The 11,625-nt window shown below is 58.9% G+C and overlaps 1 protein-coding gene across 1 annotated transcript in view; it reads right to left on the bottom strand.

Moving 5' to 3' along the window:
* Window positions 1–1,085: 1,085 nt before the first annotated feature.
* Window positions 1,086–11,625, bottom strand: part of GLP1R (glucagon-like peptide 1 receptor) — a 25,351-nt gene continuing 14,811 nt past the window's right edge. Inside the window, exons 9-14 of the mRNA XM_014545719.1 lie at window positions 9,032–9,092; window positions 8,449–8,518; window positions 8,263–8,351; window positions 7,802–7,940; window positions 6,374–6,415; window positions 1,086–1,337 (exon numbers count right to left, since the gene is read on the bottom strand). Of these exons, the coding sequence (XP_014401205.1) occupies window positions 1,170–1,337; window positions 6,374–6,415; window positions 7,802–7,940; window positions 8,263–8,351; window positions 8,449–8,518; window positions 9,032–9,092 (569 nt within the window). The 3' untranslated portion in view covers window positions 1,086–1,169. The remainder of the gene's footprint in view (window positions 1,338–6,373; window positions 6,416–7,801; window positions 7,941–8,262; window positions 8,352–8,448; window positions 8,519–9,031; window positions 9,093–11,625) is intronic.

Genomic DNA, 11,625 nt, shown 5'->3' with positions numbered 1-11,625 from the left:
ACCTCCTCCCCTCAACCCCCACACCCCAACAACATCACCACCACCACCACGATTTAGTTCTTGTTTTCATCAGGTGGGAGAGACCAGAATGGCACATTTGCACATAGACTATTCACAGCAATGAAGAAAAGTGGATGGAGTCTATACAAGCTCCCCAGTGGGGGGATTTCAGAGGGAGGAAACCCAGAGCAGGGGAAGCCTGTCTCCATGGTAACAGTGGGGCCTGGCAGTTGTCCCACAAGAGGTCCCATTTCCTAAAGTTAGAGGAGGCACCCAAACTCCCATGCAAGACACAGAATCTGGTCAGAAGTCAGACCGTTTCCACAGGGTGGTGCGTGCACCCTCTCGGCCCCTGGGTCTCCGTCAGCAGCGGGTAATCGAAGTCCCTGACGTGGATGTTGTTGGAGCTCCTAGGGGAACCAGCAGGCTCCTGAGCGTCTCCAGAAGAGACTCATGCACAGGGCCGGGCTCCTCGGGAGTGGGCCTGCCCGGTTCCCTGGGCGTGGCAGGGGCCGGCACCAAAGCAACTCAGAGAGACGCCCAGGAGAAGTGGGCGGCAGTGAAGAAACCTGCAGGCATCTTCTCGATGTGACCCCCAGCCATTTCTAGAAACAGCTGCTGGTCGCAGCCCCAACAAACTCTGCAAAGAGAAGCTGGTGGAAAGCTGAGGGGCAGCTGAGGGGAACCAGTGACCCGGACACGTGCACATCGTCCCTGACCGAGGAGGCCGATGGGCTGGGGCCCCCACCCCGAGGCGGCAGCGGCTGCATTACCCAGCTCTCGTCTGGCTGAGGTTATGTCCGCCTCTCTCAGGACCACCTCCTCCGACAGCCGCAGTCCCACTAATAAGCCATTGACCTCAAGTTTGAGTCTGGGGCTGATTTGCTGCTGTCTGGGGGAACCCCAGGGGCCTGTGGCTTAACGGGAAGAGATCCTCATTTTAGCAGCAATAGCTTTTTCTCTCTTCCCGCCACAGTGATCAAATTAGCAGCTGCTTCTCCTCAGAGAAAATGTGTCCACGTCCCGGAGGCATTGCCCATTTGCCTGTCTGATGGGTTGGGGAAGGGGCAGCAGGGGAAGGGGGGGTGTTGTTTGAGAGCAGCTGTCCCTCCCTTCCCCGGCCCCACCTGGGAGGGTCTCCCCCACCTGGGAGGGCAGGTGCCGCAGGCTTAGCTGCAGGAGGCCTGGCAGGTGGCGGAGTACACGCTGCTCCCCACTGTGCCCCCGCTGCTCAGGCTGCTGGTGGGACACTGCAGGGGCTTCATGCTGCTGTCCCTCTGCATGTGCAGGCGCTCGAGCCGCCAGCGCTCCCACCTCTTCCGGAACTCCAGCTGGACCTTCCGTGGGAAAAGGAGGGGGACAAAAGCCATCATGCAACCCGACTGCCCACAGGATGGCCGTTATTACATTAGCAGGAAGGGAAGCATCCACTGCATTGCATTAAGAGACACAAGTCAAGGCCTTCGGGCGCCTAAATTAATATCCCAATAAAACTGTTTATTGTTGTCTCCTATTTTCCGCCTGAACTCAGGAGGGAGATGGGCTTGATGGCTTAGTCGGTCCCTTCCATCTCTAAACTCTGACTCGCCAGGCACCTTTACCATCCATCTCGGGATCACTTAACCGAAGAGAACAGGAGGGAGAAAGGCAGGAAGATGAGGGGGAGACGAGAAGGAGAGAGAATCTTCTGACTTTTCAGCTTGGACGACAGAGGAGAGGGAAGCATGCCCCCCCCCCCCCCCGCTCCCCCCCCCCCCCCCCCCAGTCACGGTGCCAGCCCCGGCCCTTCTAAACGCCCCGGGCTTCACGGGGAGGGAGCAGCAGTGAGGAGGGGGTGGTGGATGAGGGCTTCTCTGCCTGTGCTTGAACTAATCCCATCCAGGAACCAGTCCCGACCCGACCCCAGAGGTGCGGCCAGGTAAGGTCAACCAGGACCCCTGCTGCGCTGGGCTCCGGCTCCCTTGGGAAAAGCCTTCTCAAGAGGCTTGATGCTTGGGGACCTCGTTGTTGGGCACAGAGATCAACTCCAACTGACACTGTAGATCCCTGAGTCACCATGGGCTCGTGGCCACGCCCTGGTGATTCAGGTCCCCCGGGGGCTGCTGGGACCTGCACATCCAACCCAGGGTGCCTGGAGGGCTCCTCTGGGGACATTCCCATAAGTGCTTCCCAGAACTTCTCCTGTGCCCCACCCTGGCACCCAGGTCTCCCCACACCAGAATGTTCGGGGCCTGATTCCTCCCTTTCTGGCCCCCGCCACCTGGATGGCCAGCTGCCAGCAGTTGGAGGAAGCAGCTCGCTGCCAATGCCCCATCCGTCCCTGCACAAACACCCCTCTTCTCCTGCTGCTGCAGGGCCGACGTCCACCCAGCTGAGCCCATCAACACCGCTCACCACCCCTTAAAAGAATGTCTTCTGCACTGAGTGGAGAGGAGGTGCCAAGGGCCTGCCTGCCAGGACGGGCCAGATGCCCCAGGCCATGCCATGGAGCCCAGGCCCAGGTGCTGAGGAAGGGGGAGTGGACATGTGTAGCCCCTGCCACGCGCCAGCTCCCTGCCCAGCAGAGTGTGTGTAGAGTGTGTGCTCACAGCTGGGACAGGGACATCTGAGACAATGGTGGCCTCTGTGCAGCAGCCATTAACTGGGGGTATGAGGGGAGAGATGGTAAACTGAGGCACATCCATGGGCAGCCACCCCAGGGACTGAAGGGGTCACTTGGACCCCAGCAGGAAACCGGACAGGACCAGGGCTCCCCAGTGTGCTGGCACCGTGCCTCTGTGCCCATCAACCTCGGCACTTTTCCCGAACCTCCGCTGCGGTCCCTCATTACACGGCATCGGTTATTGGGAGCTACTACATGCAGCATTTTCCATGGATTATTTTAGTTAAATTTCACAGCGACCCTGTGAACAGCTCCTGGCAGAGGGCACTGAGGTGCGTGGTATTTAAGTATTTCTCTGGGCCCGGCTGGCCTGGCTCGGTGGTGGAGCCAGGAGGTCACAGAGTCCCGTTAGGGTACATGCCCAGGGTTGCAGGAGGCAGCCGATCAATGATTCTCTCTCATCATTAATGTTTCTATCTCCCTCTCCCTCTCCCTTCCTCTCTGAAATCAATAAAAAATTTATTTAAAAATATTTCTCTGGGTCTCAGCCAGGATTTGAACTGATCGGGGCTGGCTCCAAAGCCAGTCTCCTACCTCCCCTGACTCTCTTGGCCATACTTGTTTCTGCCCCCGCCCCGCCCCCCAAATCAGGTGGGAGGGCCGCACCACACCTTCCTCACCTCACTTGTCCCGAACCTGACACAGTGCCCGGCATACAGTCGGTACTCAATAAGTGTTTCTTAAAGGAGCCGAATGAATGAATAACGAATAAGCACCTGACGTTGGGCTCCTTGTTACCGGGTTATTAAGATGGAGCCACACGGACAACGACGCAAGTGTGGACCTGTTCCAGCACTGCACCCCTAAGTCCACCCCCATCCCTGCCTCCCACAGCCTCTCTGGCTGGGCACCGAGCCAGGCTCTGGGGTTGGGGGTGAACTGGTAAAGCTCATTCACCACCATCTGCACTTGGGGAGAGAGGCAAGGCGACTGCCGGCCACACAGCCAGGCAGTGTCAGAACGGGACCAGCACGCAGGCTCCGGAGTCAGAGAACAGGAGCCGCCACAAGTTCACCCAGGCCACCCCTCCCTGGGCCTGCTCCCCGCCCATCCGCCGCAGGTGCCAGGCAGCCACGCAGGACCAATGCCCGGGCCATCTTTTCTCTTCGGGTCACAAGCACCTGGCATTGCCATGGCAACCCTGGGCCTGGAGGACAGGCCTCGGCCCAGGAGCCATGGGTGCCTTTGTGGCCCAGTGATGGTGACAGGTCTGTCCTCATGCCGGGAGCTACAGGGCACGAGGCGTCTCCACGAGGGTGTAAAGGTGCACTGGGTGGGGCCTCCTGGACCCCAAGGCAGGAGCCTGGGAGAGCCCCTGGGAGAGGTCAGCAGGGATCTGGTGATCAGGGGTCAAGTTATTTGCCAAGAGCAGAGCGGGGGTATGTGCCCATCCTTCCCTCCTTCACCGCTGAGCTGGGCTGGGGAGGCCGGTGAGGAGGGAGGTGACAGGGTGAGTGGGCTTTAAGGGCTGGAGTCAGGAGAAGTGACTGAGACAGGGTCCAGGTGAGACGCTCCACAGAAGTGGTGGGGAGCCATTGCACAGGTGCGTGCAGGTGTGTGTGTGGTGGGGTGAGCGTGTGCTGCCAGCAGGGCTCTGGGGGAAGGGGAGAGATAAGTGGGAAATGGGACTGGGGGATGGAGTGAGAAGTGGCAGCAAGGAGCCCCATTCTCTCCTCACAGGCCTCTGCCCCCCTGCCGAGCACACGTGGGAGGGGATACCTGAGCGTGTGCTGCCAGCAGGGCTCTGGGGGAAGGGGAGGCATAGTGGGAAATGGGACTGGGGGATCGAGTGAGAAGTGGCAGCAAGGAGACCCATTCTCTCCTCACAGGCCTCTGCCCCCCTGCCTAGCACACGTGGGAGGGGATACCCGCCACCCTGCCCGTCCCCCAGAAGGTAAAGCAGCAGAGCTTTGGGCCAGGTGGCACACCACCCCTCTGGCCGTGCCATCGCTGTAGGGAATGCCATCCCTCTGAGCGTCCTCTACACCCGCCTTCCCTCCTTGCCTGGCCCACCCCACCCCATGAGTCTGGCCAGCCCTCTGAGGCCTGCCCTGATGATGGGCGAAAACCTGGTTATGGGCCACCCTGTGCCTGGTGCTGCCTCCACCTCCCCAGTCCCAGCAGCCCCGACGCATGCGTAGGCTCCCTCCCACAGCCTGCGAGCTCTACCACCTTCTAGCCATCGAATGGGGGCGATTCATTCCACTTGGTGCAGACTGAATTTTCTCATCTGTAACATGGGGATAACGTCTATTACACAGGATTGGATTCACTAAAACCCTTGAGCACCTTATACACAGCAAGCGCTCCGGAGGTGTCTCCCTCCCTTAGAGATCCGAGTCCACGCCCTGTGAGCATTATTACCTCCGTTTTGTAGACGAGGAAACTGAGGTTCAGAGTGGGCCTGTCACTCACCCAGTGTCACACAGCTCACTAGGTGATGGGGCCTGGACCAGAGCGGAAATCTGATGCCATTGCCCACATCCTTCATCCTTCCTGCTGCATCACATTGCTTCTTTGGCATCTCATAGATCCCTGAAACTCCAAGGTCCCCACCGCTGCTCCCCTTGTCCCCCACGCCCAGAGCAAAAGTACAATTTGCATGAATAAGCAGACTTTAAGATCTCCGAGCTCCGATCCCGGACTCAGTGACACAGAAACCACATGGAGAGCTAAGTCTTTGATGAATGGTGTCCCTGGGTCACCTGAGCTCCGGCCCATTGAGGCAAACCCTCACCTGGAGTGACCTGGATGCAGTTACCAGAGGCCTCAGTCTCCCCCCAGACTGTGGGGAGGGGTGCCTACCTTCTCTTCTCTGCTGGGGGTCAGGCCTCTTGTGGAAACTTCCCCAGACGGCCCTGTGCTGCCTATGGGACTCTTATTTGTTTTCTCCCCTGGAAGATGTGTGTGTGGAGGAGCTGTGAGATTTGTAATCTCCACTTCGATGGCTTGGGGGTGTTCCAGCTCTAGCACAAAGCTGGGTACTTTGGAGCAAGCAGCCTCCCCCAGGGACCCACAGACACAGACAGTCCCTCTTCCCAGGAGCTGGGCATCCCAGAGAGGGAGGGCTGTGGTTCCATGGGGTCTCCAGGAGAGGGTGTGGGGTCAGCCAGAACCTCTCCTCCCAGCCCAGCAGCCAGAAGGCCACGGGGGAGCTCCCGTGCGGCCCGGGCTCTGGCCTGCCTACAAGAAGGGCAGCTGGCTTTCTTCCAGGCAGAACTCACTGGAGTCCTGGCCCTGCCACTCTTTCCGGGTCAAACCCGGCATGTTTCTTAGTCTCTGACCTTCAGTCTTCTCAGGTGTGGAACACGGGGATGTCAAACCCGAATTTTAGCAGGGATTTTTTGGGGAAGAGGCTGAGACAATGAACTGAGACAGTGATTATTAAAGCCCCAAGTCTGGGCATGGACACATCTGTTGAGTCACCTCATAACAGTCTCACCACCTGTTCACGCAGGACTCCCTTACCATGAGGCTGGGTCGTCCCCAAACTCACAGATGGTTAGGTGTGCCTGCACGTGTGTGTGTGTGTGTGGTGGGGGGTGGGTGTGTGTGTGGGGGGGGGGGGGGGGGGGAGAGACCTGCACATAGAAAACTGGGTTTGCTAAGTAGGGGGTCTGAGCTAGAAGACTGTGGGGGTCCCCACTGAACAGCTCCAGAACACTGAGGGTGGCAACCTAGCAGGGTGCCCACACCCCTCCTCAGGCTTACCTCGTTGTTGACAAAGCAGTACAAGATAGCCACCATCAGCCCCTGGAAGCGAGAGGTGCGTCAGCAGGGAGGAGGCGGTAGGAGGCAGGAGAAGGGGGAGACGCGGGGGGGGGGGAAGGCCAGCGTCCTGCAGATGGCCCTGGTCCCCAGCTCCATGGGCTTCCAGCCACAGCCTTCCCTGCTCAGACTGGGAAGCCCAGAGCTGGGGGGCTCCTCTCCTCTCCTTTCTGGAGGGACAAGAAGTCCTCTTGCCCAGGTGCTCCAGGAGCCCTTCCGTCTCCCTTAGAGGACAATGGGCCCAGAAAGGAGGGATCTCTGACCGTGCGGATTTCCCCGGCCCAGCCCCATGTTCACTCAGGAGACACGTGCTCCAGAACTCCGATCTGTGTGTGTATGTGTGCTCATGTGTGCATCTGTGTGTGTGCACGTGTGTTTGCATGTGACTGTGACTGTGTGTGTGAGTACATGTGTGTGTCTGCATGTGTGTCTCTCTGTGTGCATGCACCTGTGAGTGTGTGTATGTGTGTGCACATGCACACGTGTGTCTCTGTGTGCATGTGTGCCTCTGTGCATGTGAATGTGTGTGCATGTGAGTATGCATGCACACATGTGCGTGTCTGCATGTGTCTGCGTGCATGTGAGTATGTGTACACGTGTGTCTGCATGTGACTGTGAGTGCATGTGAGTACATGATGTGTGCTCATGTGTGCATCTGTGTGTGTGCACGTGTGTTTGCGTGTGACTGTGACTGTGTGTGTGAGTACATGTGTGTGTCTGCATGTGTGTCTCTCTGTGTGCATGCACCTGTGAGTGTGTGTATGTGTGTGCACATGCACATGTGTGTCTCTGTGTGCATGTGTGTCTCTGTGCATGTGAATGTGTGTGCACGTGAGTATGCATGCACATATGTGCGTGTCTGCATGTGTCTGCGTGCATGCGAGTATGTGTACACGTGTGTCTGCATGTGACTGAGTGCATGTGAGTACATGTGTGTGCATGTGTGTCTCTCTGTGTGTGCATGCATGTGTGAGTGTGTGCATGTGAGTGTGTGTGCAAGTGCACACACAGGCCCGCATGCTGGTGGCCATCCCATGACCTTCCTGAGAGGCTGGGACCAGTTTCTTATGTTCCTACGCCCCCACTGACACTCGCACCCCCGAAGCAGCATCTGCTAATACTAGTGGAGAAGACCAATTCGTGGCTGGGTGCCCACGGCTACATCCGGAAAGGCTTCGTGTCAATGTGCTTTCTAAAGACTGGCCTGGGCATCGGGGCACCTGGGGATTCCAGCTCAGGCTCGGCTCCAACCACATAACCTGGGCAAGGACCACTTTCCTCCAGGCCTGGCTGCCTATCTGCCTGCTGCCGGCTGGCTCTGCCCCACCCTCACTCTAGGACGTCGCAGGGAAGGGCCCCCGCCATGCTCACCTGGAAGGAGGTGAAGGAGAGCTCTGTGAGCAGCTTGACGAAGCGCAGGGTCCCCCGGGCGTGCTCGTCCATCACGAAGGCAAAGATGACCTCGTGGGTGCCCAGCAGGGGGATGAGCGTCAATGTGGACTTGGCAAGTCTGGGGGCGGGTGGAGATGTCATTCTGGGCCTCCCCCATGAACTCTTCTCCCTTTCTGTGCCCCAAACCCCCACCAAGGCCTGGCATCTGGGTCTGTCACCCTCCCACCCCAATACCTTGGGACAGGCTGCTTGGAGGGAGGGAGGTAGCGGCCGAGCCCCCCAAAGCCCAGGAGCTGCCCAGATACAGGGAGGAGGGCAAGGCGTGGGTCCCAGGTGAGGCCCAGGTGGGAGAAGGTCACGCAGCCTTAAGCTGGGCACCCGGGATCGGTCTCTGCGGGAAGGAAGGCGGAGGGTGCCCAGCAGAGCCGGCGGTCACGCACCTGCACTTGATGTCCGTCTTGCACATGAGGTTGGCTTTCAGCTTGGACACCACGATGCAGATGACCCGGACAAAGATGAGGAAGTTCACCTGCAGGGCAGACGGGAGGGTGGCCAGAGGCCTTGTCACAACACACTTCCCCTGTCCTCCCCAGCACCCCCAGGGCCACCCCCACACCGCCACTCACCCCAATGGCGAAGAGAATGGGCAGCCGGATAATCAGCCAGTAATTCATGTTTGAGTTCCTGGTCCAGCAGCTGGAGAGGGGAGACACACACAGGCACCCAATGGGGCCCAGACCCTGGCACAGTGTAGGCACAGGGCACAGAAGTGCAGGCACCTGGGCATCAAAGGGACACGAACAGAGCCACACAGGCACTGCCACCGGGAGCTACCCAACAACCACTCCACAGACCCACACAAAGGCCTTCCAGCCACACACACACAGTCCTAAACACATAGAGGTACGTGAGCCCGTGAACACAGGCATGTGTGTACACAGTGCCATACATAAAGCAACAAACACTTCATTCAGTTCTTATAGAAGAACCTGGAGGGGGCGCCACACTCCCCACAGGCCCCGCACCATTCGTCTTCATACAATCCCACGGAGGGTGGACGGGCAGGAGAGAACTAGTCGGAAATTCAGCTCTGGTCCCTCAGTTTATCCTCCCAACAGGTCCCAGCCACAGGCCCCAGGGGCCAAGGAACCACACGGGGTTTGGGGACAGGGACGTCAGCACACTCACCCCGAGGAGCAGGGCACTCACCCCTCGTCCTCATAGAGGTACTTGACAATGCCCCAGGGGATGACAAACAGCAAGGGAACACCTAAGAGCAGAGGGAGAGAGAGAGAGAGGGGAGAGGGGCTGGCAGGCTGGGGCCACCGCACCCACACCCAGCAGCCTCTCCTTCCTGGCCTCCCCCTCCTGCAGCCCCTCTCTGAGCCTGGCCCAAACCACACTTTCCAGAAGGTGTGGAACGAGGCTGGTCTGGGTGCATGAAGAACAGGCGGTGGAGCCACGCCCACCCGACTCCTCAGCCTTCCTCACAGAGAGGGCCATGGGGCGGGGGACCACATGCTGCATGAGGTGGGAACAGGCCAAACCTCTGCTGGGCTTCCCCCACGGCCTCAGCCCACACGCCCATCTCAGTCCATCTCTTCAGGCACCGGACGCCCCGCCAGACACTGGTTCCCTGACCACGCACACCTGCAAGGCGCTGGGGAGAGCCTGGGGTGGAAACAGAACCTTGATGTCGGCAGCCCAACTAAGTGCACAGTGGCCCACAGCCACGAGAACGGCAACAGCGCTTTCTACTGGGCTGAGACTTGACGGTGGTGGCAGCTCTATCAGGGCCCCAGAGGTCCCCACCTCCTGGCATCCACACCCTTTTTCTCAGAGACCCCGCTCCAGGACTGGGGCTCACTCATGACTTCTGTGTAGTCCGCCTTGTACCAGGGCTGGTCTGGGTGACAGGATGCACAGCAGAAGTGATGGCGTGACACTTCATAGATCAGGTTATAAAACACTCTCGTGAAAGGTTAGAAAAGGCTTGTCTTGGGCTTTCTCGCTCAATGAGGTCACCTGTTGCCATGCCACGAGGACACTTAGCCAAGGCAGAGGCCCCTGCGGCAGGGAATGCAGCCTCCACCCAGCACCCAGCAAGGTCCTCCGCTTCCTGCCCTCCGCCTCGCACGTGAGCTTGGCAGTGGATTCTCCGATCCGGCTCAGCCTTGAGATGACAGCTGCCCGGACTGACAGCTGGACTGCATCTGTCAGAGCCCCTCAGCCAGAGGCCAGCTACGGTGAACCAGACTCCCGACCACAGAAACTTCGAGGTAACAATTGTTTCAAGCAGCCAAGTTGTGGGGTCATTTGTCTGCAGCGAATGGCAACGAATGCAACTGGTTTCCAGCTAGAGCCTCACTCATTTCCAGAGCCTGCGCTCAGCTCACCGGGAGCTCGGTGTGTGTGTGCTGACTTACAGACTGTCCATCCTCACGCGACAGATGGAGAGGGATCGGCTCAGGAGGCTCAGGGGGGACTGCAATCCCACGCTCGTGCCAGTCCCCTCAGTGGCTTCTGCACTAGCCCCCTCCGTGTCTGCCTCGATGGGCGCCCCTCTCGGGGCTGGAGATGTGGGTGTCTGAGATAGGCAACAGGGTGCACAGTAAGGTGTGTGGACACAGCTGTGTGTGGGGGGGGTCCGTGTGTATGCATGTGTGACTTTGGGGGGTCTCCCCCAGGAGCACGCTTCCAGGGCAGGATGCACTTCACAGCCTTTCCTGCCACCATCATCCAGGTCCTCATCATGTGCTGTCCACTCAATAGAAGCTGCCGAGTGGCTGGCATGTCTGGAGCTGCTGTGCGTGGATCTGCCATGCGTGGAGCTGCGGACAGGCATGGGGGAAGCAGAGAAGCCCACAGCTTCCTCGGATAGCTTCCTCTTGGCCATTTATTTGAACACAATAGACTTCGCAGCATCCATGATGCTGTAATAACAGGCTGTCATGAGACCGGACGAGGCACAGAAGCCCCCAAAGGCTCCAGCACAGAAGATGCTCAGGAAGAAGGGGATGGATGGATGGATGGATGATGAGGGAGTCGGTACAGCATTCAGAGAAGGGAAGCTCTCCAGGCAAGTACATGTCAACTCCAAGAGCCCTTCTGGGGCACCCCGGCCACATGCAGTTCTTTTTCTCAGAGACCCCACTCCAGGGCTGGGGCTCACTCATGTTACCAGACACGGGGCTTCATTCATTCATCAGCATCTCCTAACAAAGCCTTTTTAAAAACAGGCACAGCTCTGCCGCGTGCAAACATTACACACTCCCTGCTGGCTTCATCTCTCTCCCATTTAGAAAATCAACAAGACAGGCTGCAGAGAAAGCTTGAATTAAGAACAGAACCAGCTCCAAGAAGTAATGGGGCCCTTGTCCAACTTGTCTTCCTCCTGCGCAGCCTCCTGGGGGTTGGGGGTTAGGGGTGCCCGGCCGCCCATGGGCATGCCTTCTGGGACCCCCCGCCCCTCCCCCCCCGCTGTGCTGGAGTCCCCACGTTAATTCTTCTGCTCACACAAGTAGCTGCTTGCTGTTTCCCAAGCCTGCCAACAGGGCCAGGCCTCCTGGCATCACAGCGGGGCGCTTGGCTCTCTGTGACTCTCTGACCTTCTGCCTTTGTCCCTCTGTCTCTCTCTGTTTCTCCATATCTCAATTCCTCAAGAAGAGGATGCTCTGATTGGGGAGGGGGGGTTCCCCAGGTCCGGCCCTTATGCCCCTCAGACCCTGAGCCCTGAGCTGGGGAGTGAGGTGGTGGAAAGACTGGCACCCTTCCCCCATTTCCCACTCGAGACCTCAGGGCAC

Source organism: Myotis brandtii, unplaced genomic scaffold (assembly GCF_000412655.1).
Source record: "Myotis brandtii unplaced genomic scaffold, ASM41265v1 scaffold420, whole genome shotgun sequence".
Classification (NCBI taxonomy): domain Eukaryota; kingdom Metazoa; phylum Chordata; class Mammalia; order Chiroptera; family Vespertilionidae; genus Myotis; species Myotis brandtii.
The sequence above is the reverse complement of the archived record's forward strand: the minus strand, read 5'-3'. Positions and strand labels throughout refer to the sequence as shown.